A 26,016-nucleotide genomic window follows, 5' to 3' on the forward strand; every position below is an offset into this window, starting at 1 on the left:
CCCGCAGCGCCGCGTCGATGCACGAGCGGGCCGCCCCCCCGAGGAGCCCCCAGCCCGTGCCGGGCCGCGACAGGCTGCAGGCGGCGTCCAGGGAGCGCAGCGCGGAGGCCCCGGACGGCAGGTGAGTGCCGGCTGCCTTCTCCCGTCCCGTCCCGTCGTGGCGAGCCGGCCCCGCGCTGAGCCGCGCCTTGCTCTGCCCGCAGCCTCGAGGCCCTGAAGGAGGAGGACATCAAGAAGTGCCAGAGGGAAGCGGTAAGTCGCTGCGCGGCTTCGATCCCGGGAGCGCCGAGGAAGCGGAGCTCCGCGCTGGGCTCTGTGGGGGCTGAAAACAGAGCTAAATGTTGGTTGCGAGCACATCCTGCTGCTCTCCGTGGTTCTTTGCGTTGTGCCCGCGGTAAAGCTTTTCTCCTCACCTACAACCCGAAGCGACAGGAGAACAGAAAGGAGCTGCGGACAGCTCTCCCCGTTGGGTTTGGTGCTTTGAGAACGGCGCAGGGAGCACCCGTTCTGCACACAGCCGCTGTTCCCGCAGAGTAGCACCCCGGGGCTCAGGGCTGCCCAAACAAACTTGGACCGACCCCGCTGTGTGTGCTTGGAGCACGGATGTGTAGGCACGGTGCCACCGAACCTTCTCCAGCTGGCATCGTGACGCGGGAGATCAGCTCGGTAATCCAAAGCCACGCCAAGCGGGTGGACATCTGGAGTGTGTCCTGCTCCCGCAGCAAGGAGAGGCTTGGGTGCAGCAAAAGACAGCATTCAGGTGCACTGTGTGCCTGCAGCCAGGGGACAGCGGATTCTCAGGGCTGCCCCACTTTGGCTTGGCTCTATGCTTGGCGGGGAGCAGCTCCCTGTCCCAGAGCAGATGTATATTTAGCAAAATATTTTGCTGATTATTCAGAGGAATCTGGGAGGGCTGTGAGCGCCAGGCAGGCTGCCAGGGAGCCGGGTGCTTCTCCTGTTGTGTTGGGGCGGAGGGCAGCTCGGTGCCCTCGGAGCAGCAGGGTGATGGGGGGTGTCTGGCCTGCCCCCAGGTGATGCTCAGCCTGATCCTCTTTGAGCCGCACTGATCCGGTGGCAAGGTGCGTGGCGCAGGGGTGACCTTGGTGCAGGGCTGTGCTGCGTTTCTCCCTGCCCGCTGTCTCCCTCGGGTCTTTGCCTGGATTGCAACTGTGCCACGAGCGCTGGCGGAGGGGCAGGGGGCAAAAACCTGCCTGCGCAGCCTGAGTGGATTTAGTGCAAGTCACCGAGCTTCTGCCGTGCTTTTAGCTTAAATAGAGCGTTATTTGAGCACCTTTGCGCACTGCTGCCGAGCTGCCCACCGCTCCTGCCGCCGTGCAGCGAGGAGGGACTGTGACACAGACTGCCATGGCACGGCGCGACGGGCGCAAAGCAAGTGTGGCAATGCCTGCGGGACAGAAGGGAGAAACATCCATCAGCAGCATAACTGCTGCGGTGGAGAGCGAGTGGAGGCTCAGCAGCTCTTTAGATAGCTCGTAGCTACCGGTGGGAATGTCTGTGGGATCGTCGTCCCGAGCTGTTCAGAGCTGGCTGCTGGTGTCCTCCCCCCAGTGCTCCTATCTCCTCCTCCTCCTCACTGTTTTGCTCTGCTCTCTTGCAGGCTGCCAGCAAGTACAACTCCCAGTACCACAAGCTGTTCAAGGACATCCCGACGGAGGAGAGCGTGCTGAAAGGTGGGCAGTGTGGTGCGGTGCGGGGCAGGAGGTGCGGGGCCACGGGGCTCTGACACCTCTCTGCTCTGCAGTCTGCTCCTGTGCGCTGCAGAGGGACATCCTCATCCAGGGACGGCTTTACATCTCCCCCAACTGGCTCTGCTTCTACGCCAACCTCTTTGGGAAGGACATTAAGGTAATGTGGTGCCCAGCGCGGCCCTTCCCCCATGTCCACTGCTCCATCCCAAAGAGCTCACTGCAGCACACCTCACCCTCCCCATGAGCCACTGACGTTCCCTTCAGTGCTTTGCACTGAATCTGGCTGTGCTTCTTCCTCTGGTGACCTGCAGGTTCTGCCTGGGAGAGCCAAGTACTGCTTTGGAGCAGGATTCCCCCAGGCAGAACCTGGCTGGAAGGGGGATGAAAAGTTCCAGAGGATTCTGGAGGGGGTGTGAATCTCTTCTGACATTTCTGCTTGATTTACGCTGACGTTCCCCACTAATGTTGTGGCTGACGGGGATCTTTGACGGAAGCGACTTCCTTTCAAGCTGGGCTGCGGAACTGCATTATTTATGTCGGCAGCTTGAAACAAATCTATCTGCGGAGGCACAGCACATCGCTCGCCGGGCTGAGCGTGTTGCAGCTCTGCAGATTGCATCCTGACTGTTCTTAACTGCTGCCCTGCTTCCAGGAGTTCCTGCAGTGAGCTTTTGGGATGCACTGTGTTTGTGTTGGACAGTGGTTTCCCTGTGTTCTCGCAGTTTTGGTCAGGCAGAAACCGACTCCAAGCCGAGATTAACGTTGGGGGGTTGCCATGACCTTTAATGAAAACAAAGCAGTCTCTGGGGAGCGCCAGCTCTTCACGTAACTCGCCGTGTCCCTGCCTTCCCAAAGTGATTGCACGCCCCGTGTGCTTCACCTGCAGGTCGTGATCCCCGTGGTCTCCGTGCAGCTCATCAAGAAGCACAAGACGGCGCGGCTGCTGCCCAACGGGCTGGCCATCACCACCACCGCCAGCAGGAAGGTACTGCAGTGTCAGGGCCTTCCGTCCTGCTGGGGAACTGAGCACAGCTCTGTGCTGGCAGCTGGCCAGGGCAAATGTGGAGTTCTGCTTTTGTTTCTGTATTTCACTTTGTTTCTGTCCGAAGCAAACACTGAGCGAAACTCGTCTGAGCTCAGCCAATCCCTGCCAGGCTCTGATAAACCTTTAAACTTCTTACAGCCAAGGAGGGGATAAACTCGGGCCACAATTAGGCTGGCACAGAACTTGGTTAATGGGCTGAGTGTGAGCTGTGGCTGAGCTCTTAACATGCGCTGCTTGTTGCCTACTGAAATGTGCTGACGTAGCCCTGCTGGGTGCCCTGCGCCTGCTCCTGGCAGCGCTCTGCGGTGGCACCGTGGCACAGCGTGGGCCCCGGGCTGCTCAGCCCAGCTGCCCCTTTGCAGCCCTTCTGCACTGCCGAGGTGATGTGAGCTGCTGTCCCTGGGATCCTTCTGGTCACTCCAGGTGCCGCTCAGAGCCACAGGGAACAAAACTGGCCTTGAAAAAATCTGCCCCAAACTTGAGCAGGCTGCAAAAATAGAGCTGGGGAGCTGAGCAGGGAGGTGGTGCGGGGAGGGCAGGGGGACATGGCTCCCATGGGGGGCAGATTTGAGGGCAGAATGTCTCAGCCTGCCCTGCGGATGGGGAACCGGCGCTTAAAAACTCCTGGGCACATCAATCTGTTTTCTGGTGTGTAGGAAGGATTGAGGTCAGGGCGGAGGGGAGCCCCTCCCATTGCCTTCTCTCTCTTGCAGTACATCTTTGTGTCGCTCATCTCCCGTGACAGTGTGTACGATGTGCTGCGGAGGGTCTGCACACACCTGCAGGTAATGCTGTGCGTGGCTCCCATCCCGCTCTGCCTGTTTGCCATCCCAGCATCCCGCTGGCTGTTTCATGCTTTGGGCTGCACTGTTGAGCTTCACAGGGCCAGTCCTGCCCTCAGCATCCCGGCAGGATGTGACCTGTCCCTGTCCCTGGGGTGTCACACAGTGTCCTGTCCCGGTGACCTGTTCTGGGTCACACATGAGAGGGACAGAGCCCTCGGAGTTCCTGTGCTCGCCCTTGCAGGGTGTGGAGAGGCAGTGTTTCTAATCTGGTGGCTATTCCTGTTCCACCACTATGCGCACTGCTGACTTTTCCCCAGATTTCCTTACTCACATAGTGGGAAAAAATGCCACGAAGTAAAAATTTGAATTAAAAAGCCTGATATGAGGAGGAAACCCGTCGCTCCTCGGGCTGGAGCGGAGAGGTGCTGGGAGCTCTCCTGCCTTTGAAGCACCTGGAAAGTGGTGCTGGAGCTGCTCCCAGTATTCCTGTTTTCCTTCTTCGTGGTTCATCTCCTCTGTGTTGTGTAGGGCTTTTGGGGAAATGGAAAGCAGCCCTGTCAGATCACAGAATTGTTTGAGTCAGAAGGAACCCTTAAAGTCTGTCAGTGCAACCCCCTGCAATGAACAGGGACACCCACAGCTCCATCAGGTGCTCAGAGGCCCCCCTGGCATGACCTGGGTGTCTGCAGGAACGGGGCAGAGCTGTCTCTCTGAGCACCCTATGCCAGGTTGCGAGCATTAAAGCAGCTCCTTTGCATAACAGCACACTAGTTGAAAACCTCAGAATCTAATTCTGTAACTCCCATTGGAGCAAGAAGAGGGAAGATGGTCTAATCCTGTCTTGTTCTCTCTCCAGGTTTCGAGTAAGAAGAGCCTGAGCCTGAAGGAGCTGACGGAGGAGCCCGATGCCGTGTCCCTGGTAAGGGTCAGGATGCTCTGGAGGCTGAGGGCTCTGTCGCGATGCTTTAAAAGCAAAGGCCAAAGTGTGGGAGGTGTGCAGCCAGTGCAGCACTGCCACCCCCAGACAGTCCCTGGGGCTCGCTGATGGATGCACAGCTTCTGAACGGTGTGCAAAGTGCCTCTGCTCTCACTGTGGCCTCCTGAGCTGATGCAGTTCGCAGCTGCCAGCACTGATAATGTGCTGGGCATGCGACTGAATCAGCCAAAAGAAAGGGACAAAAGCCCACTTGTTCTGTCCTGGCTGATGCTCAAGGAGCTGCTGCAGCTGGTGCTGCTCCTGGTGTGTGGCTTTGGGGGTGCTCCCAGTATCACTGAGCCACAGTGGGGCTGTGCTGCTGTAGGACTGGGGGGTCTGGGCTGTCAGCGTTGGATCCCTGCATGCTGAAGCAGGGCTGGTGACAGTGACTACAGGATAGGCCATGTGGGCTCTGCGTAACTCTCCTGCTAAAACTCGTGCAAGGAGAGCACTTCCTTATGGCTCAAGGGGTGCCTGGGGGGGTTTGGTGGCACTGTTCACCTGGGGATCCCCACAGGAGGTGATTGTCCCTGAGGGCAAGTGGAGGAAGGTGTCACCTGCCTCGCTGTCCCTGTCCCTGCCTGATGCTGACTACCAGTGCATCCACCGGACCTCTGTCAGCAGCCTCAGCGCCAAGGAGAGCTTCACCTCTGAGGAGCCCCTGGCCTCAGGTGAGGGCTGTGCCCGTGTGGGGATGCTGAGCAGGAGGAGCTGGGCATGCTGGGCTGGAAGAGGTTGGGATGCTGGGCAGGAGGTGGAGATGCCAGGCTGGAGGAGTAGGGCACACTGGGCAGGAGGAGCTTGGGACGCTGGGCATGAGGAGCTGGGGATGCTGGGCACGAGGGGGTGGAGATGCCAGGCAGGAGGAGCTAGGTGCACTGGGCAGAAGCTGTCCATGCTGACTCCTCTCACCTTGCAGAAAGTGCAATAAACACAGAGGAGGAGCTGGAGGCAGAGCAGGGCTGCGTGGCAGAGCTGAGACCCTCCGACTACCAGCTCCTCAAGGTTTTCATCGTGCTGTAAGTGTGCTGGGGGAGGTGGGATGAGGATGCAGGATGCACGTGAGCATTGTAACTGTTCCTCCCACCCAGGATCTGCCTGCTGGTCGTGTCCTCCTCCTACCTGGCATTCCGCATCTTCCGCCTGGAGCAGCAGCTCTGCTCCCTCAACCGGGACTACCTCTCCCGCGGGCACAGGAGGTGAGGAACCATCAGGGCTGTGCAGGCTGGGGGATATTTTGAGACAGAGCAGCTTTCCCCACCCACTCACTCTGCTGTTCCACAGGTGACCGTCACTCTGCACAGGACAAGGACCAGGCGGTAGCACTTTGTGTACAGAGCCAGAGAGGCTGGAGCAGTCTTCCAGCAGAACCCTGTGACTTGCACGTGGCCCGGCGTCCCCTCAGCCGTAACATGGGACCAAACTCTCCTCTCCTGCTCCCTGCAGGACCATCCGCTGGCTCGTGGCCATGGCTGCCAACTCCCTGCCAATCCTTTTCCTCCCTGGCACACCGGGGGATGACGGCTTGGGGGAACACAAGCCTCCCTTTAAGACTTGCTGCTAAAACGATCACTGGTTTGTATTCCAGATGAGGGTTTTCTTGCTCAGAGATGACCCGAGGCTCGCTGTGAGCCCTGTGACACGTAGATGGGCTGCTTCTGCCCTGTGTGAAGCTGGGGCAGCTGCAGCTGCACCGCTCTTTGTTTCTCTCTGTGACCCCCGCTTCCACCCAGACATGCAGGGATGGGGGGTGCTATGCTCCCCTGAGCCCCTCCTTCCTGGAGCAAAGGGGCACACAAAGCACTTTAGGGTCCTCCACAACGGGGGTCCTTGCTGGAGCCTGTGCCTGGGAATGGTGCTGGACCAAGGCTTCGTTAGCCCCGCTCGCCTCGTTAAGATGTCCCAAAAGGCCTGGCTGAGAACAGCCAGGGTCACGTTGTGTCCGTACGTGTGTCAGCCTTTGTCACCATGCGGAGCCATTTGTTGGAACCCTTCCCCTGAGCTCATACGTCGGTGCTGCGGTGTGCTGGGGAGATAGGGGATACCTGTGTGATTCCTCTGTTGTATTTTTCCTGTTTTTCGGGAACTAAAAGTGCTGATGGGGCCAAATCCCTGAGCCCTGGGGAAGAGCTGGCTGTCCGGCTCGAGGCTGTGAACGTATTTTAAATGATAATAAATGGTGATTTTTCTAGCAGCGCTGTGAGCATCCTGGTGTCGATGCCAGGCTTGCAGCGGGATGCTCGGTGCTCCTGTGTGCCTGGCTGTGTCCCCTGGGTGCACGGAGAGGACGTGGCTATGTGAAGCCTGTCCTGGCTGAGTGCTGGGGTGGTCCCGGCTGTCCCTGTGCCACGGCTGGGGATGGTGGCGTCCCTTTGGAAAGATGTCTCCACGTGTGCCTGGCCAGGAGGCACCGTGTGCTCGTGTGGTGCTCCGAGTCCTTTCTCCAGCGCCGAGTGAGTGGGTCTGTAGGGATCTGGACAGCGTTTGTCTCTCGAAATGATGGGGCCAGGACAGATTTTGGGGGAACCCGGGGCGGAAGGTGCCAGGGACGAATTCTACGCCAGGTGGCAGCAAAGGCTGCGGGATCGGTGCTGCGGCGGCGGCAGGAACCGCTTGGGGACAGCGGCAGGGAGAGACGGGCTGAGCCTTCCTCCTCCTCCTCGGGCGGCCGCGGCCCCCGTTCCCTGCCGGCGTGACGCTGACCCTGGTGCACGTTTTCGGGATGCAGTACGAAGGGAACAAAGAGGGATGACACCTCATCAAGCTCCGTTCTAGGGTGATTGTTTCAGCGACTCAAAGTGGTTCTCCGTGCAGAGCTGAGCTCTCCTTGGGATTACTTCCTTGTATCTGTGCAGTTCTGGCTGATTTTAGCTCAGCGGGGAGTGTGTTTGGGGACCGAACTCAAGGCAAATGGTTTTGTCTTGGGTAGAAGAAGAGCAAAGTAGGAAGTACGTAACCATCTCTCAGTGCTGCTAAGCAAAAAGCAAACCCACGTTTTGGGTTGCGTTGTTTCCCAGCCCCGAAGGTGAGGCTCCCAGCCGGAGCTGCAGGGCTCTGCCCGCTCTGCAAACACAGTGCAGCAGCACACGTGTGCTCATGCGATGGTGAGGGAAGCTGTGCACGTGGGCACTTCAAGCATAACCCTCCCAAGGCTCTGTGGAAATTTCTTCCGTGTCCCAGCACTGGAAATTGGCCTCTCCTTGTTTCTACAGTCTTCCATACAGCTTTGCTGGGAAGGTTTAGGATTTCTCTAATTAAAAGATGTTGGTGCTTGACCTCTCAATGTTGCTCGTTGCCCGAAAATGAGTTTTAGATGTTTGCTATTATTTCATCTTGTGTGCCCAGCTCGGTGTTTGCACTGCAGTACCACCTGTAGGCTCCTCATTCCCCCAGGTTGGGGTGCTGTTCCCCAAGGCCTGGGCTCCGTCCTGCTGGAAGCTGGTTGTTTCCTTCTCCAGGTGTTTGCCTGCCTGCTCTGTGCCTGTTTGCTCTTGATGACGCCCAGGATGGTCCTATTTGCTTTTCTTTATGTAAAGAAACACCACGTAAAAGCTCAGGGTGCACCAACCCTCCTTGGCAGCTTGGCCATTTCCACCAGCCCTGCCCTCCTTACAGGACAGAGGCGGCTTGGGAGGCAGCTGTGTGTCACAGCCTTCAGACAGGCTGTCCAGGAGCCTCTCTCCCATCACCTCCTGTCCTCATTTCCCCTAGCAGTGCCTGCTCACAGCCTCCACTCCGCCCACTCTGCTCTCAATCCCCCTCTAAAGCAATGCTTCGATCACACCACGCAGTTCCTGTGCTTGCTGCAGTGCCACTTTGCTTTAGCAGTGCCTGGGAAGAGGAGGACTCCAGCAGCAAGTCAAAGCCCCCAGTATGGTGCACAGGAACACGTGGTGGGACAGCCGTGCCGCTGGGTGCTGGCATAAGTACCACAACTCAGTCAAGCGTCGGGTTTACTTTAAGTTTTATTTGTGGTTCCCCCAAGAAAGAAGGGACCCAGGAGTTTTATTCCTTCATCCACTCCTCCCGCTTGAGTACAGTCGGGGAGTTAACGCCACCGCACCAGACACAAGTATTTGTTGGCATTAAGCACAGCTCATCTGCAACGTCTCAGCGGTGTCACAGCTGGGGAACGGCGCTGGCTGGGCCACGTAGGACCTGTGCTCCAAAGGAAATTCCCTCAGCGAGGGACTTGGTGCCGCTTTGGGGTTTTTGGATCCATCCGAGCAGTGGAGGTGATTTTCCAGGGAGGAAAGCCGCACGCTGCCGGCTGCTCAATGTGGCAACGACTCGGAGCCCCGCTCTGCGTTTGTGTGTTTGGAGCAGTCTGTCAGGCTGCACCTACTTACCTTTGTTAAAAACAAGGGGAGCTGAAGACATTTATGCCCCACTCTACAGCTGGCCATCGCCGTGCTGTGCTGGTGCTCAAATGGGGTGCGTGGGGAGGTGCAGGTTAAAGGAACTCCTCTGCCTTTTTGAGGGTTGTTTTTAACCTGGATTTCCTCGATCCAGTTGGCACCCATGTGTTCTGAGTGTGGCCAGAAGGGTACTAGGGACCAACATCTTGAACTTCAAGGAGATTGTTATCTTTGGCTTTTGTACCTCAAATTCTGCCCCTTTGTTGTCCTTGTTTTTCGTGTTTTTGCTTGTTTGTTTGTTTTAAATTGGGGTAATACAAAAACTGTTTTTGTGCTACAGAAAGCACAGCAAATGATAATGAGGGTTGGGGAATGGTGCAGCACCCTCCCCCAGAATGGAGATGACCTAAAATCATGAAGAAAAAAATAAGACTTCAAAGACAGAGCGTCACTTTCCATTTCAATTAAGCTTTCTTTCCTAGGAGTTGTTTTCTCAGCTTTCTATTCACCTATTCATCTTCCAGCAGCTCAGAGCCAGGCTTTAATTTGTAATCAGAGCAAGCAGGGGTGGAAAAGGAGGAAAAAAAAAAGGAAGAAAAAAAATAGAGATACTTTCATACAGGCAAGGAGCAGCTATCTGTAGAACACCGATTTTTGCCCCATTTTGCAATTTACTGCAGCATTTCCATTTGAGTCTGACCACTGGACACATCTCCACTGTCAAGTGTTTGGGGGAACTCCAGCACTGCTGCTGCAAACACCCAGAGCTGGAGGTGCAGATGAGGGCTGTCCACAATAAAGCATTCTGTGCTTGGTTTTAACAGGCATTGCTAAACCAGGCAGGAGCAGCAATGCCCCCAGCTAATTAAAGCCACCTAATGAGGGTGAGTCGCTTGCTGGGCAGAGGTGGAGAAGTCTCTTTAGCACCCCATTTTGCCACAGCAACGAGTGTAAAAATCAGCACGGACAGGGAGATTTTTTTGAAAGCCAAGTGACTTCATTGGTGGGAAGCTGAAAGGCCGGTGACTTTCAGAGGAGACTAAGGCTTTGTGAGGAGGGCACTGTGGGTTGGGACCGTGCTGAAGGAGTTACATTCTTCTTGAGGGGAAAAATCCTGAGCGTGGGCACCTCCCTCAGGCACTGAGAGCGGTGACTTGAGAGCACCCAGATCACTTCTGTGCGAGCTTGGTAATGAGAGCTTTCCACTCGCTTCTCTTCTGTGTGATGTAGGAAGGGGTGAGGAGCTGTAGCAGAGGCTCTTGCTGTTCCCTGAAGTACCCTTGGCACAGAGCCTCGGTGTTGCAGATCACATACATCCCGCAGTCATAGCTGTTCTGCTGGGCCGGCGCCTTCTCCTCCACGAAGGTTGCTTTGCCTCCTCTTTTCCCCAGGAAGGCCTCCAGTTTCCCTGCCACTTGCTTGGCATGGACAGAGTTGCACTTGCTGTGGGAATCGTAATGGGCGAAGCACTTTTTGTCCCTGAAGTAAACCAGTAAGCTCCAGTGGGTGCCTCCTGCCGCCTGGTTGGAGTTATCGTTGATGGGCAGGAACACCAGCTTCTTGTGGAGCAGGTCCAGCGGCTGAAGGAATATGGCTATTTCTTCCTGACTAAGGGCACATTTGATGAACTGAGCCACTTCGGGGCTGATAAAGCAAATCTGATCGCTAAATTCTTGGAACTGGTCGCTGGCAAAGTACTCAAAGGCAAAGCCGATGATGTGATCGTTGAGCCAGTTCGGAGGATCCAGCAGGGCAACGTCTGACTGCCTCAGCAAGCTGTCCATGTAGCTGAGAACCACAGGGTCCATCCTGCACCCGGTGGGGCCGCTGTGCTCCAGGAAACTTCAAAAGCTGGAAGACAGAAAGGGTAGAAGAGGAATTACACAACTACCTTTGACAGGAGACAACAAACATCCCACGTTCCTCCTCAGCAGGCAGCCAGCAGCACAGCGAGTCTCCCAGAGCAGAATTTGAAGGATCAACATGGGCAGCATCTGCCAGATGAGAGCTGAGAGGCGCGCTGTGTGACAGGCCGAGCCGGGCTGTGGGACAGCACCGATTTCACGGCAGCAATCTTCGCCCTTGGGCGATCTCAGAGCAATTCTGGTTAGCGGCGCAGCACAGTGTGGCAGTCACTGTGACCCTGCAGCCCCGCTGTCTGTGAGAGCTTCCCGAGGGCTGGCCACGAGGGCTGGTGCAGGATGAGAGGTGCGGCGGTGAGTAAAGGGAAGGAAGCACGCAGGGTGACGGACAGCAGCTCTGCGCTGCGGGGGCCGCCGGGGCAATTCCCTCTGCTTCCTGCGTGGGATTTCGCTAATTCGCGTACCAGCGAGGCAGGAAAGTCCACCAGATATCCGTCACCAAAGCAAGGCCCGCCAAAGGTAAGCGTTCTGCCGGTCACTGTAAGCTTCCTGGATTTTAATTAGAAATCACGTTGCCCAAGCGTGCTGTGATGTGGCGATCTGCAAGAGGGAAGGGCGCAGCTCACCAGACGTCCCGGCCCCGTGTGGCACATGACGCAGTTCTGCCTTACAAGCAAGCCTCACACCGCCTTCCTGCCGCCTTCGTTTCCAACGGCAGGACGCGCCGGAGCGGCCGGGCGGAAGGCTGAGGCCGGGCCCTCGCGGCCGCACGAGGCCCCGCGCCGCCCGTCCCGCGCTGCCCGCCGTTCCCTCAACGCCCGCCGCCCCGCGCCCTTCAGCGCGCCGCTCCTCACCTGCCGCCTCATCGCCCGGTCGCCGGGCGCCGCCGTAAAGCAGCGCGCCGGGGTGTCGTAACGCGAGCCGGGCGGGGCGCGGCAAGGCGGGGCGGGGCGGGGCGGGGCGGGGCGGGGCCGACTCCTCCCCCTCCCCGCGCTCCCCCCTCCCTCCCCGTGGCGGCGCGCGCCTCAGAGCGGCGCGCGGGCAGCGGGCGGGCGACGCAAGGCGCCCCCCCTCAACCCCCCGCCCTGCTGCCCGATCCCACCCGCGGCGCGCGCCGGGACCAGGTGAGCACCGAGCGCTGAGGGCTGCAGAGGAGAGAGGGCTGAGGGGGGCACTGCGGTACCCCCGCCCCGGCGCGGCCTTTGTTGCGAGCGGGGGGCGTTGGGGAGCGGTCCCCGCGGGCTGACAGCCGCCATCTGCGCCGAGAGCCGGGCGAGGCGCTCCGTGTCCGCCGCGGGGAACGGCCGCGTCGCGGCGGGCGGCGGCCCCGCTCCGAACACCGCGGCTCCGCGCCCCCGTCCTGCCCCTGCTCGGTCCGAGCCGCACAGCGCTGCGCCGGGCGGGGACTGCGGGCGGCCCCGGGGCTGCGGTGCGTCCCTGCATCTGCACCGCGCGTCCGTGTGCGGCCCTCTGCCTTCTGCGTGCGGCCCTTGCCTTCACCCCTGTGTCCGTATACCTCCTCTGTTCAGCCTCGTGCCTCCTCTGTTTAGCCCTCTGTCCCCCCCACCCCCGTGTCTATATTCTCTCCCGTCTCTTTATTTCCCCTCGTGTCTGTATTCCCCCCGTGCCTTTTGCATCCTCCCCTCTTTGCCCCTCCGTCTGTCAGCAGCCCTTTATCTCGGTACCCGCCCTGTGCGGCCCTTTCCATCCCCGTTCTCCCATCCCCGTGTCACCCTCTGCCCCCCCCCCCACTTTTTGGAGGCACTCCGGGCACCGTCTCTTTCTGGAATTTTCCAAAATCCGGGAGGAACGGAACGCTCCCTCCCACCAGCAATCCCCGCTGTCCCTGCCCGGCGCTGTGCTTCGCAGGTGTCACTGGCAGGGAGCTGACAGCACAGAGCAGGCGGTGGGAGCCACATCCCATAGCGGCAGTGGCAGAGCTTTGCCTTGCCTCTCCTCGCTCCTGGCCCTGCTTTTCTCTATCGGTCTGCGAGGCTTTGGTGTGGGCTGGATGGGGCTGGCAGAACCTGGCAGAACCGAGCAGTGTGACGCACGGCCCGTCACACTGGTCAGTGGGCTCAGTGCGATGCTGGCAGTGCAGTGGTGAGGATGGGGTGTTGGATTAACAGCCCGTGGGCAGGCACTGCGCCCGTGTTCCGTGCCAGTCCGTGGTGGCCTCAGCTGCCATCTCTCACGCTGAAACTGAGCTTCCATCTCTCGCGTTCTGCCGAGCACCTAAATGTCATCTTCCTGAGTTATCGTTATCGTGGCCATTTTGGTGAGCGTTCAGCCCTTTTGCAAGAAAACCTCTGAGAATGTTAAGCATGCGAGGTCAGGCGCCTGGGAAACATGAAACCCGGGGTTACCTGTGCAGCCTCAGCGCTGCCCATTTCGAGGTACGGCTGCACTGGTGCTCCTCATTGCCTGCCCGTTGATTTCCCCAGGGATGGTCTCCAGCTCCCAGGGATCCCGGCAGGGATCCTCCAACTCACCAGGGAGTCAACAGGGGGAGTGCTGTGAGCACAGGGAAGCACCACTTCTCATCCCCTGCATTGCTCCCACTGCCTGGCACCGCACCCACTGAGGAGCAGGGCCAGCCCTTGCAGCTCTGAGACCACCCCATCTTCCTGAAGTTGTAGCTGCCAGGTGTTAGAAAAGCATTGCAGCGAGTGCAATCCGAAAGCCATTTGTCAGGTTTGGAGTGGTGTTTTCTCAGTGGGCACAGCAAAAAACGCGTGTCTGGTTAGGAGGATGACTTCTGGCAAGGTCTAATACTTGTTCAAACCGTTGGGTGTAATTGCTGTAAATGTACATTTCTCAGGGGGAAGGAGCATTGTCGAGCCTTGCTGTGGAAGCATCCTAGCTGGTCTGATGGGATTTGTAGATTCCTGCTCCCAGCTCTTTTATAACTAACTCAGAATCGCAGCTCCTTCTGCATGTGAAGCCCTCGAGCAGCACTGTCATGAACCGAGTGCTGCAGGAGGGCTGCTGGCTGCAGCAGGAGCCCAGGAGCTGCTCAGAGGGCTGGGCTGCCCACTGTCGGGCCGACAGCAGTGAGTAGTGCTGCTGGTGGGGCAGGGCTGCATGCAGGAGTCGGTGTCAGGAGCTCTTATTGTGGAGGTTTAAAAGAGCTGCCTGATTTTCTCAGGCTGCGGTCCTGCGTGCCTACATTTGCCTAACTCCCTCTTAAGCAAACGGGGTTTCTCTCTTTTCTGAAAGTAAACGTGGCTTAAAGTTTGCAAATTTGATACTTTCTCAAGCATTCCTTCAGGCAAGAGCAGGATAATAAGAGAATTTTGCCTGTGTCTGGAAGGCTCCTGGCTCCGAGGAGCAGCCCGCGGGTTGCTTGCACTTCCTGCTACGTGTTGGCGTTTGCAGACGCTGTGCTGCGCTCTCAGGTTCGGCGGCTGCGATGGCTGTGAGGGGGAATGCAGAACATCGCCGCTGTGTCCCCACTGGGGCTGCGACCGTGGATGTTTGTTTGGCTGCTTGTAAAACTTGTCTGTAGACTTGGGTAGGTGATCGAAAGCACAGGTGTCCGAGACTGAGCTGTGTAAACTGCGAGACTCCTGACAGACGATGATGCAGAAGATAAAAAAGGGAAATGCTATAGGCTTCGTTTTCTCTGCTGGACTCAGTATTGTCTTGTTGCTGTGTTTGGCAGGCTGAGCATCACGGTGTTACGTTTCTTGCTTGTGGGATTGCTTCAACCTTTGTACGTGGGAAGTCAAAAATCTAAAAGTGAGCTCAGCAAACCGCACATCCTCAGAAAACGTTCCAAAAGAGAATGTCTCCTGGCAGAAAGTAGTCTTTAGCACTGAACTGATTGCTCTGTCTTCAAATGCCAGCTCTGTTAGCTGTCCGCAGGGAGGAATCACGTAGCAGGTACCTATGGAAAGCTCTTACGTGTGAGCGAGAACTGTGAGAAATGCTTTTTGTGTTTAAACCGCAAGCTCGATGCCGCCCAATTGTGTATTGCTCTTTCTAGATGTTGTCCTTCACAGTGAAGCCGCTGCTCCAAAATCCTGCTCATGCAGTTGCTGGTTTGCATTGGTCAGGGAAATGACCCTCTGGGCTCCACGATTCGGATGAAGTGTCTGAGGAGAGCGGGGTTATCCCTGGCCTTGGTCGGGAAGCTTCAATGAGAGCACACGGTTCCCCTCGGTGCCCGCAGGTCCGTCACGCTGGCACCACGCTGTCCTGATGCCATTAAGCCGATCCAGCTGCCAGCTTCTGCTGAAAGCAGATCTGAGCAGGCTGCAGTTAATGGCCGAGGGAAAGGAGATCGCTCTCAGCTGGATCAGCTCTCTGGTACTGACTTGCTCAGCAACCTGGTGGTGTCTGTTGTCAGTTGCTTTTAGGGTGTTCTAAGGGCCCTGCGAAGCACCTAGCTTTGCCATAGGTGGGGCTGGGCCTTGTGCCAAGCCCATCTTCCGCTAGGGAGGAAAAGCCTCCAAGTGAGAATTGGCTCCAAGTTTCCTGGGTTCCTTTGGTTTCCCCTTGAAGGCTGTCGTGAATCATCAGGCCAGGCCCTTTTGATGAAGCGTGCTAGGCTTTGGGGTGGGACATGCAGTGGCTGTGGGGCACCGCTGCTGGCTCACGTGCCGCCTGGTGGGTTGCAAGGGGATTAGTGGCAACTTGTGCACTTGCATTTTCTGGTTTTCATTCTGCTTTTGTGACCGACAGCCTGAGCGAAGCCTTTGAAATGAAATGGGACGAGTGCTGCTAGATGAGAAAGCCTTTACTCATGTTAAAAACAGCAACAACAGCAAAGAGAAATATCTATGGACTTCTCTGTCAGTTATGAATCTCACTGCTGATTTCTCACCTTGAATCACATCTGGCGCACTGCAAAACAACCTCGTGCACACTGTAGAGTCGCTCCTCCTCTGGATGCCTGTTTGCAGTCTGTGCTTCTATCTGTCAAGCACAGGTAATCTGACAGCCACAGGTCATCTGACAGCATCCGTCCTGGCTTCTCATTGAAATTCTCACGGCTGTATTCCATTGGTTGTGCTGAATGGCCTTTAGAAAGAAGCATGGTCCCAGGCACCACGTGTCAGTGCTAATGGCAGCAGTGTGTCTGACCCATCTTTGAAAAATTCTTGCATGGAAAAAAATGCACCACGCCAACCCACGTCGTGAATCTTTCTGATAGATGGCCAAGAATTCTTTTATTGTATTCCACATCTACATGTTGGTTTTGTTTCGAGTGATGAACTTAGAACAGTTAACTTAAAATATTTACTTTAGACGACTTCCGTGAGCCTGCTGTTTTTCTGTAGGTGTGTAGCCTGGAATACAACCCTCAGTAACACTGACATTTTTAGTTTTGCAAGACTTGTCTGAGGTAAGGAACGAGTACATTGGTTTGTGCTTGTTGGGTGTGTAGGACAACAACCTCCCCTGGAAGGAATTACTAAATGATTTAATTGTTGTGGAATGCTGTCCCATTAGGTGCAAAAAAAAAAAAAAAACCAACAAAAAACAACAAAAAACCAAACCCAACCATCAAATGCAATAGACCATTAGAAATGTAGTGCTTGATTAAAAGGGTGTGAAGCAACTTTTTAAGGCTTTGGAATTCGTGCTGTTGGAAGAATGAGGTTCTGTTTGTAAATTATCCTTTTGGGGGTTTCTCTGAGGAATTAAAAGCTGTGCATGTGCGTTCCTCAGTTTGCCAATCAGTCAACGAGCAGAGGGCAATTACGTTGTTCTGTTGCTGCTCCCGGTGGTGAGGAGAGCTGAACAGCTCCTGTTTGAAGAGGGATTTTGGCAGACGTCATTTAAACGCAGGACCATTGTTACTCTGTTCATTTTCATCGGGGAATAAAGATAGTGCTGGCTCAGGGCTTGCTGAAGCCGGAGGAGGATGCAGCAGAGGCAGCTGGCTCTGGATTCGGGCCATCCTGCAGCGAGGTGAAACACGGCAGCCAGCAACAAGAGCATGCGTGCCGTGCTCATCCTGCCGCGCTTTATGGGGAGACTGTTGCACCAATAATCCCTACAGGCACACGCTTGCATTTTGTGTCAGGGGAGCAGAGCGGTTCACCACGGCCATCGCCTCGGATAATCGCAGCCAGAGATGCTTCCCCGTGCCTCGCAGGTTCGCTCGGAGATAGCAGGGCGGTGCGGAGCAGAGGTCAGGTCACGTTTGCTTGCTGCAGACAAGTCCCTGAAAAAAGGGTTTGTTCTGTATAGGCTTTCTGTGGCTGGGCTCAGTGCGGGTGTGTAGGAAGAGCCAGAAATGCTTGAAATAGGTCAGGTTGAGGCCAGTTCGTTTTTTGCTGGGGAACGTGGGGGTTTCCTTGCCAGCTGAAGGTGGAAAGCTGCTAGTTGGGAACTTAATGCTGGTGCAGAACCTTCAGATTCTGGCTAAATCACAGGCACAATCAACTATCCAAAGCAATTTGAGGAGTCTGTAGGTAGGATTTTCTGAACCAGAAATAACTTTTTCTGCTGACTGTGCTTCCCTCATCTCGTTCAACTTGAGGCAATTGTAAAATTCCCTGCAACGCAGGGCCTGTCTCAAGGCTGATGGTGGTGCTGCTCCAAACACATCTCTGAGCTCACTGTGATTTGGTTAAGGAATTTATTAACCTTCAGCAGTATTATTTCTTCATGCAGGACTGTAATTGTAGCTCTAGGCAATAAATTACCAAGCAGGATTACTTGCAGTGATTGCCCATTGCTTCCCCCTACCACTCTGTAGAAGTGCTGTGCATCTGTGTGTGTTGTCTCACGCTCAAATCCCTTTTTAATTACAAAATGGGAACAAAAAGCTTGCCTTTGAAAGTATTGTTTCTGAGCTCAGATTCACTGTATGCATATGAGCTCACGTTCTGTTCCCATCCCTCTGCCACCATTTATTTCATTTAAATACCTCTCCAGTGCCATCGCTATTCAGCTGCCGTGAGCAATGCGATAAACAGAGGGAAAATAAATAGAACATCTCCTGTGAATGGAGGAAGAGCAACAGAATAGAGGACAAAAAAAGGACCAGTGAAGAGCGTACCTTCTTGTAGTGCTAAGAATTCATTGTTTTGTGTCTTTACTGAAAAGAAAGATGAGCTGAAAACTGGAGCAGGGAAAGAAAGAGCATCATCTGTTGCAGAGCCGCTCGGCTGTTGGGGTTTTTGTGCTTTGTTACAGTTTGCTGCTCATCAGTGCTGCTGCCCTCCTTGCATGTAAGTCCTGACGCTGCTCTTGTGTTTGGTTTGTCCAGGAACCTGTGGAAGTTGGGATTAAAGCTGAGGGAGAGGTTTTGTGCAGCTGTTGTTGTGTGAAGGATGGCCCTGATGGGAGCAATGGTGCTGAATATGGACAGCTTTCAATTATACACAAAAAACTCTTCTAAGCCTCAAGTTGAAAGTAGCTCTGTGTCTGATGCTTGGTGGGAAGATTGCAATCTTGTCTCTTGCATTATGTTTATTTCTAGTAAAAGTGAAATCCTTGAAAGAGCGCTTCTTCATTCAAATAAAAAAGGGGCTTTTGAAATTAAAACTCAACACGTAGACATGGATTTAAAGTGTTTTGGGTGCAGTTTTTCTGTGTGCTTTATGAGTTGAATCTATTTGAGTAGGGACTCGAAAAGCTTTTGGAGACTTTTGATCTGGGATGACTTTCTCTCCTGTGCAGGCCCTCTGGGGGCATTAGGATATGTGCTTTTCTTGCAGGTATGCTGTTCGGGGGTGGGGGGGACAAGTATTCAAAAAACGTGAACAATTTTCCTTGGGTGAAGGATCATTACAGCTTTAGATCCCGCTGTTATTAACGACACTCCTGTCAGCTACTATTTAATTTTCTTAATGTCAGAATTCCTTCTTGCAGAATACGCTTTTCTACATCTTGGTACGACCTTTTCTCAGGGCCCTCGAGCTTCTTGATGTCTGGAGACATGATGTGTCCGACAGGATGCTGCAGGATGAGCAGGAGGAGTGACCATTGCAGTGAAGTCATACCAGTTTCCATTGTAAAAACATCATTTTCAGCTGCATGGGGATGTTGGAGTTGGTTTTAGGATGGCGCTGAGCATATGCTTTCATTGAATAAGGAGTTCTTTTCATAGAATCATAGAATGGCTTGGGTTGTAAGGGACCTCAAGGGTCGTCAGCTGCAATCCCCTGCCACATGCAGGGCCACCAACCTCCACATCTAATACCAGCCCAGGCTGCCCAGGGCCCCATTCAAACTGGCCTTGAACACCTCCAGGGATGGGGCTTCCACAGCCTCTCTGGGCAGCTGTTCCAGCACCTCACCACTCTCTTGGTGAATTCCCCTCCAGTATTCAACCTCAATCTTCCCTCCCTCAACTTAAAACCATTTCCCCTTGTCCTGCCATTATCTACCCTTGTATTGACTCCCCTCCTGTTTGTAGGCTCCTTTTAGGTACTGGAAGGCTGCAGCGAGGTCTTGTCCTTCTCCCACCATCCCTATCCCTCCATCCTCCCTCACCCCTGTGTTCATTTATAGCCAAGGCTGTGTTGGGCCTTTTTATGTTAAGGTATGAGATTGGCAGATTTGCAGACCAAGAATGCAGAGTTACAAGCACAGAGACTTCTGAAGCGGGAGAGAGACAAAGGTGAGAATCTTCCCACTTGAGATGGAATTAATACGTACTTAGAGGCATGTCTTGTTTGATCACAGGGAGAAGTAGCTGGGTCCTGGCTCTCGCCCTGTGAAAATTGAGCTGTGACATGTAATTATAAAGGTTTTCATGGCGCGGGGCGAGCCTGAGTCTGGGCAGTGTGGGGCTTTTTCCACTGGCAGTCCTTTAGGATTCCACTCTGTGCAATCTTCATGTTTCACAGTGCTAAAAACCTCATTTTGAAGCGAGTGAGTGCTGTGGGGTAATTATGGAAGTATGCATATTTGTGTGCTACAGCTCTGAGATGCTAGAATAATAAATATTTAGCTTATGTGCTGATGAATTTGAAGAGGAGAATTTCAGTCTCAGCTGCCATTACACAGCAAGTAGGCAGTGCTGCTAATGCATCTTCAGAAAGCTCTGTGAGACAGAGTGCCCTGTGGTGCATTCTGTGTGCAGAATGATGGCAGAGGGATTGAGTCCAGTGCGAAGATGGGAGCAGCAAGCTGAGTTAGCTCTTTGCTGAGCTACCTGAACATAAAGAAAACATTGGTCAGCCTATTGTAGCAGCAAGGGGGGAAGTAAATACTCCTTGGTTGCTGATAAGACTATTTTTAAAAAATGTTTTGTTTTTCCTTCCTCATTCTCTACGTGCCTTCCAATTCCTCAAGCAAATAAGGTGTGGGTTCTCCCAGTGCCTTGGTGGATGCATAGCTGCATCATTCTCTGCACTTCACGTGTGTTCAAGTATGAAGCACTGCGTGTCATATGTATGTGATTTCAGTGGCAGTTGTGCAACTGGGTATTACCTTGAGGTGAGCAGGTTCTGTATTGCTTTGGCTCGCGTTTGTAGAAGGGATGCCCCACAGATGAACATTGCGGGTGGAGTTCTTTGGGTTTGCTGGCACATGTCATGCTGGAAGGTGATGGAGGTGTATTCATTCTTGCTGTTTTTCGGGTTTTTTTCCACCTTTTTTTGTCTCCAAGTAGCTGGTATGCATGCTGATCTGGTCAAACAATGTGAGCCAGTTGCTGTGGTCTGCAGGGTGTGCCTGCACAAGGTCTTGTTGCTGTTTGCTAGGCTAAGCTGGAAAAGGGCTAATTATAGAGACAGACTGGGGAAGGAAGGGAACAGGGTCAATTAGAGCATCCAGCACAGTTTCCTTTAAATTACTAGTTCAGCTGGATAGATAAAACAATAAAGACACACGGAGTGAGATTTCAGATGCTCTTCTGGAGTCATGTCAGCAACTACAGCAGACGATATTTGCAATTTTGGTTGAGTTTGTGAGTAGGGAACATGTTGAATTAGTAGTTCTGTTACCAGCGCTGCCAAGTGGAGCTGAGGTAGATAGCACTGCTGTTCCTTCAGTAGGGTTTTGAGTAGCAGTAGCTTGGGACAGTGGTTTGAATGAGGCAAGGAAATGCGTTGCCCTCAACCGATGAGTAATGGGGGGTGTGATAAAAGAACTGCGTGAAGGTTTTCAGCCTAAGATGCAGTATTTCAGATAGAAAAAGGACTACTTTCAGCCATGTGTTTTCTGTGAATGGAAAATGGATCAATCTGGGACGTGTTTTGTCCCTACTCTGAGAGCAGGCTGGGGCTGCGCTGCTTTTTCTTGAGGTTGTCTTTGAGATTCAGTAGCTTCTTTCTGGTTTTATGTTAGAACTAATTTAGATTAGGGGAAATAATATTTAAAGAGGTGATGCAGAAGCAGTGTGAGCTTTTGGCTTGTAGTTCTGCAGGTGTGGAATGCAATAAACCCCTATGCAGACTGGAATTCGTACAAGTTGGTGAAACCTCTTCAGTTAACACGCTTTTGTCTCAATTTTTCTCCTTTTAGGAAAAAAAAAAAAGTGCTGCTTGGCAGACCCTCCTCGCCTCTGCGGTGTGTTTCTTTCTTTTGCTGGTCTGAAGCATGCAATTACTCAGAATTACTGTGCAGGAATGAATATGGCAGAGTGAGGAGGAAAAGCGGGGAGAAAATGCAAAGTTCTGTTCCTGCTTTTCAATCCAGATTGGCAAGTTCCTTCTGCTGGTGCTGTGACTCATCCCAGGCTTCCTTGCTGGAGGCGACTGCTGGCAGCGCATCAAAGCACCAGCCGTGCTTTCAAACCGGAGTTAACCAGGACTTTTCCTTGAGCAGGGGCTGTTTTTCTTGTCCTGGAACCTTTCATGTGCAGGATGAGTTCGTCTCTTAGGGAAATTCTTGATAAACTCTTGGTAATTTGTCTCCAGGTGGAGAAGGGCTTCTCCTGGCATCTCTGAGAGAGGCACGTCTTGTCCGGAGCATCCTGCCCACCTGGGGCGGGTTGGAGGAGCACCGCTGAGGTCTGTGAGGGCATCACAGACAGGAAGAGCTTTTCTGCTTCTAGTTTCTTGTGTTTGTAGAGCTCGTGTTTAGGGTTTCAGTTCAATTTCTGAGCTTAGTGTGTCAGGTAAAAAATGGTATTTTTTATTGCCTTTTCCCTTTGGCCTTTGCCTTTTTTATTGCCTTTGGGGGGTTGGACTTGATGATCTCTGGAGGTCCCTTCCAACCCCTACAATTCTGTGATTCTGTGATTCCCAAAGGCACGGTTAGAGGTACACTCTCATCAAGATCACAATAACAGCAGAGGTTCTCCCATTCTCTCCTTCTGGTCAAACTAAAAGTAGAGATGCTTCTCTCATTACAGATAAAACCAAGATTGCTTTGAACTTTCCGAACAAGATGTGCTTTTTTTATTAGCTTATTTATCCCTACAAGACAGCTCGAAAGTGTGAGCAGCTCCACCAGGAGGAGTTTAACCATGATGCCACCAGGGAAAGATGCAGCTGGGGCCAGTTACATCCCAGGGGCTCTTACAGAAGAAAGACAGTACCTACTGCAAACAGCTTCATCACTTCGGGTGCATCCACAGGAGCTGTCAGGAGAGCAGTGAAACAGCAGCAGGCGGCTCTGGGTTGGCGCGGGGTCTCGGCACACCTCCAGCCCTCACTGTGGGATTCTGTTTTGTAGGTGTTATGCAAAGAAGGGAAAAGCTTGAGAGAATGTGGAAAGGATGCATAAATGTTTAGAAGCTGCTTCTCTGGATGTGTGAAGGGAGACTCTTGGAAAACGATGAAAGCGGCTGCTGTTTTCTTCTTAATGGGTTGGAAATGGAGATTGGCATCCTGAGCTGGCAGAGGAGTCACCCTCTTGATAGTGATCTCAAGTTATACAAGAGGAAGAGCCTTAAAGGTGCGGATAAAAATGTAAAATGAATGCAGTAAGAATGTATTAGGTTGCAAGCAAAGAGTGATGCAGTCATAATAAAAACCAACACAAACATATTTTTGCTGCAGCTTTCTGTCAAGTTGAGACGGGCTAAGATTGCTGTGATCAGAGGGAAGCTACTCCTGCAGCTGAGGTTAGCACTTGAGGCAGGAGTTCTACAAGTGTGGATGAAAGGGAAAAGCATTTATCTTCACTATTTTGTGTGCTAATGGGAAAAAAACAACAAACAAACGAACCCAAGAAATAGATGGGGTTTTAAGCGTTGACACTATGAGGTGGTATCTTAGCTCTAAAACCCAGTCTGTGCTGATCCTCCTTACCAGCAAGACCTGTATTTTTTTCTGTTTCTGTCAGGTTAGCCCTCTCAATTTTGATTTTTCAAGTGGCATTTTAACTGCAGGATCGTTCTGATTCCTCTGCTGCTGCTGCATCGCACACGCATTTCTTTCCTTCGCCCACATCTTGACTGTTTCCCCTGTGTGACAGAGTCCACAGTGCAGAGCTGCTTGGGAGGGCTGTGTTTGTGCATCACCTGCTCCTCCTGCTTCTGATAGTGTGAAATCCCTGCACTTTTGGAGGGCTGCTATTATAATTACAGGTATATGCATGACTTTTTCGTATCTTTTTCGGATGGTGCATGCGTGTTGTGCTTTGTGTTGCCTCTTGGTGTTGTGCTCCATTGTTCTGGGGCAATCGGGACATTTTAAAACCAATTTTTTTGCCGAGTCATTAAAGCATCACCTTTTAACGTAGGTTTGTTTTTCTGCAAGGAGCAACACAGTGATTGGCAGCAACAGCACTGAAGTTCTTTTCCACGTGCCTCTGGTCTGTCAGCACAACTGCTGATAAGTGTTTGAACAAGCAAGAGAGATCCCTCCGCATTGCTGAGCTCCTGAGCAGTGGTATTTTTACACTGTTAGCACAGAATGCAGTATAAACTTGGTGGTGTTTGAAGATCTGCAGTGACAAAGCGTGTGCTTTCCTGGAAGCAGGGTCAAGTGAGAAGTCAAATGTTATTTCTGTGGTTCTCCTACTATTCAGCTGCTGAAGTAATAGTTTAGGGGAGAGCATTTCATCACAAGATGTTCTCATTTGTGAGGTGCTCAGAATTTCAAAATAGTTCTGTTCCTCCCTGTGACTGAGATTTTTGGGCAATCTTTAGGCAGTTCTACTTTAAAACTGTACCCGAGCACGCACTGTGCCTTTCAGTTGGCGTGTGTGCTGGAGAAGATACTTGTAGTGCTTTGCTAGGTCTGTGCTAATGATGTGGATGAACTGGGGTCTTCTTTAATTTTGTATGATTGCAGATCTCTGGTCAGGCTCAGCACCGTGATTGATCAACCTTTTTTCCTCCCATGACATGCTTAGCCTTGTCAAAGTGTTAGAAGCAGCTTCAGTTTTCTCTGTTTCCAATGATTCTGAGTTAACCCTCTTTTCAGGAAATTAGTGGCTTCCTGTAGGCTATTTGTAGTTGCTGCTGGCTGAGAAGAGTGAGGTGATGTCTATGCAATGAAATATGATAAAGTGTTGAGGAGGATTAGCTTTTTCCTTTTCTAGGGCTGGGATGGCACAGTTGAGCACGACAGCGGTTTGGGACCGCGAGCAACTTCTGCTCTCCTTCGTGTTGCTGCAGTGGGGGCATTGAGCTTTGGCGGAAGGTGAGCCAAAACGAAGTGCTTTTGTTCTCTTGATTTATTGGCTGCTTAATTCATTTGGAGGTACTGGGATGGTTTTCACTGTTTGCTTAGGAAAGCAAAACCAAATGAAATCCGCTGAGAATCCTTCTTGTTTTAGGGAACTGTGTACGGGGTCAGGGAGACCACGGCGATTTCACCGCGCAGGTTGTTCGTTGTTGCAGGGACCCTTTTTATGCCCTGGGAACTCACACTGGGGCTTCTCCTTCCTGCTCTGCGTTCAGCCTCACGCTCTGGACAGGAAGCGGTGAAGGCTGAGCGTGTCTCAGGGCTCCACATGTAATGCACTGCTCGTGCAAGAACAGGAGTTGGGCTTAAGGGAAGGCTGTAGTCTCATCTCGGGGGGGGGGGGGGCCGCGGGCAGGGGAACGGCCATTTTCAGCTCTTTGCCTCCAAGCAGAAGAATTTTAAGACCTCGGTATTAAGGCTTGACCTACTTGTAGCTGCTTGGACGTATGCACGAGGAGGTGAGGATAAAAGAAAGCACTGCAGCTTCTTAACAGAAGAAACATGACACGCTAATAATGTGCGTGGCTTGGCAGCGCTAAGAGGAAGTTAGAGTAGATGTGAGTACTGGAGACATGGAAATCACTGGGGTGCATTCAGGTTGTTCTGGTGGTCTGTCTGTCTGCCTGCTCTGCTGTGTCCTTTCATTGCTCTTTGGAGGCATTGTTAAGGGGAAAACTCACAGCGTTTATCTTATTTACTGGCATTCAAAGAATATCTGATGCTATTGTCTGCTCCTTCACACGTGAAATCTAATCTCTACCTCAATTAGCCTTGGTAATAAGGCTCCTGTCTGATAAGCGAGTAGACAAATATTAGCGTGTTACCACCAAGGTCTTTATCCTTCACCGAGATACAGTGGCTGAGCTTGAGCACAGGTTATTTATCCACAGAGAACAAACTTATCTGTGTTCCTGAATTGCCCCTATCGCAGAGCGAGCTCTCCTGCCCCAAGCCAAGCCAGATTTGGCTGGATGGCACCGAGAGCCCTTCTATATCACACAAGTGAAATATTTTCCCCACTTTTCCATATGTACGGTATTTCTGGTGCTGCCTACGACATGCATGCAGAAAATGCATAAAGAATCCAGTGTTTGCGGGCAGCTCCACGTCAGCCTGAGCTTTCCAGCAGCGTGTCTGAAATATGCACAGCTCGTTCATTCCTGCCTCCGCAGCCCAGCAACCTGCTGAGGAGGAGGATGGTGGGGGGCACCAGCAGTTTGTTGTCACTGCACGTGAAACACTTGTCCATCGTACAGCCTGAGCCTGGATATGCCTGAGCACCAGTGAGGTGCAGTGCTACCAGGATGCTGAAGGTCGTGATGTGAGTTTGTTTGGTGAGGGAAAGAGAGAGAAAATTGCTTCCAGAGATGATCCTGCAGCTGGTTGGAGAGAGCTCTGCTGAGGCACAGGCAGTTCAGGCAGATGAGGTTTCTTCTTGATACAGCTCTTATCCAAGCTTTGTGGCACAGGGCAGTCCTTTTCAAAGCAGCGCCAGGGCTTCCCTTGGAAAGCTCCCTCTTATTCTCTCTTTCTAACCGCAGTAACTCAACCCATGAAGCCATGGTGTTTATTTTTTTCCTTCTTTTTGAATTTTTTTTAATATTCTCCCTTGCCAAAATAGCCTTATCAGTTTTACATTTCTCCTCATTCGTACTTTAAATGTCCTAGTGCCATCACTTGGGCTCGAGTCCTTAATGTCTTGGTTCTTTCTGTTGGCTCGTGCTGGTGTTTTGC

At 53.0% G+C, this 26,016-nt stretch overlaps 3 protein-coding genes across 13 annotated transcripts in view; 2 read left to right on the forward strand and 1 right to left on the reverse strand.

The window, feature by feature from the left end:
• Window positions 1-17: 17 nt before the first annotated feature.
• On the forward strand, window positions 18-6,709 carry GRAMD2A (GRAM domain containing 2A). Its single transcript, XM_042824551.1, has 11 exons — window positions 18-121; window positions 204-252; window positions 1,619-1,691; window positions 1,763-1,866; window positions 2,596-2,694; window positions 3,468-3,539; window positions 4,396-4,458; window positions 5,033-5,186; window positions 5,435-5,534; window positions 5,607-5,714; window positions 5,800-6,709. Exons 1-11 carry the CDS (start codon window positions 18-20, stop codon window positions 5,801-5,803), a joined length of 930 nt encoding a protein of 309 aa, XP_042680485.1. The 3' UTR covers window positions 5,804-6,709.
• Window positions 6,710-8,462: 1,753 nt separating this feature from the next.
• On the reverse strand, window positions 8,463-11,634 carry SENP8 (SUMO peptidase family member, NEDD8 specific). Of its 4 annotated transcripts, XM_042824447.1 has the most exons (3): window positions 11,590-11,604; window positions 11,200-11,335; window positions 8,463-10,724 (listed from the first exon to the last, which is right to left on the reverse strand). In XM_042824447.1, the coding sequence occupies exon 3, from the start codon at window positions 10,679-10,681 to the stop codon at window positions 10,043-10,045; it is 639 nt and encodes a 212-aa protein (XP_042680381.1). In that variant the 5' UTR covers window positions 10,682-10,724; window positions 11,200-11,335; window positions 11,590-11,604; the 3' UTR covers window positions 8,463-10,042. The 4 variants fall into 4 exon arrangements, with proteins under 4 accessions (XP_042680381.1, XP_042680380.1, XP_042680382.1 ...); XM_042824446.1 differs by lacking the exon at window positions 11,200-11,335 and having other exon boundaries at window positions 11,590-11,634; XM_042824448.1 differs by lacking the exons at window positions 11,200-11,335; window positions 11,590-11,604 and adding an exon at window positions 11,362-11,457.
• A 156-nt stretch (window positions 11,635-11,790) lies between these two features.
• Window positions 11,791-26,016, forward strand: part of MYO9A (myosin IXA) — a 163,305-nt gene continuing 149,079 nt past the window's right edge. For 6 of the 8 annotated variants that reach the window (XM_042824155.1, XM_042824163.1, XM_042824159.1 and 3 more), the window contains exon 1: window positions 11,791-11,859. The gene's annotated coding sequence lies outside the window, so the exon portion shown is untranslated. Of the gene's footprint in view, window positions 11,860-22,522; window positions 22,544-24,144; window positions 24,238-26,016 lie in introns of those variants that run through there. The other 2 variants (XM_042824157.1, XM_042824156.1) reach the window with 2 other exon arrangements.

Source organism: Centrocercus urophasianus, unplaced genomic scaffold, assembly GCF_019232065.1.
Source record: "Centrocercus urophasianus isolate 14NV4802_14NV808 unplaced genomic scaffold, USGS_Curo_1.0 seq_23, whole genome shotgun sequence".
Taxonomy (NCBI): Eukaryota; Metazoa; Chordata; class Aves; order Galliformes; family Phasianidae; genus Centrocercus; species Centrocercus urophasianus.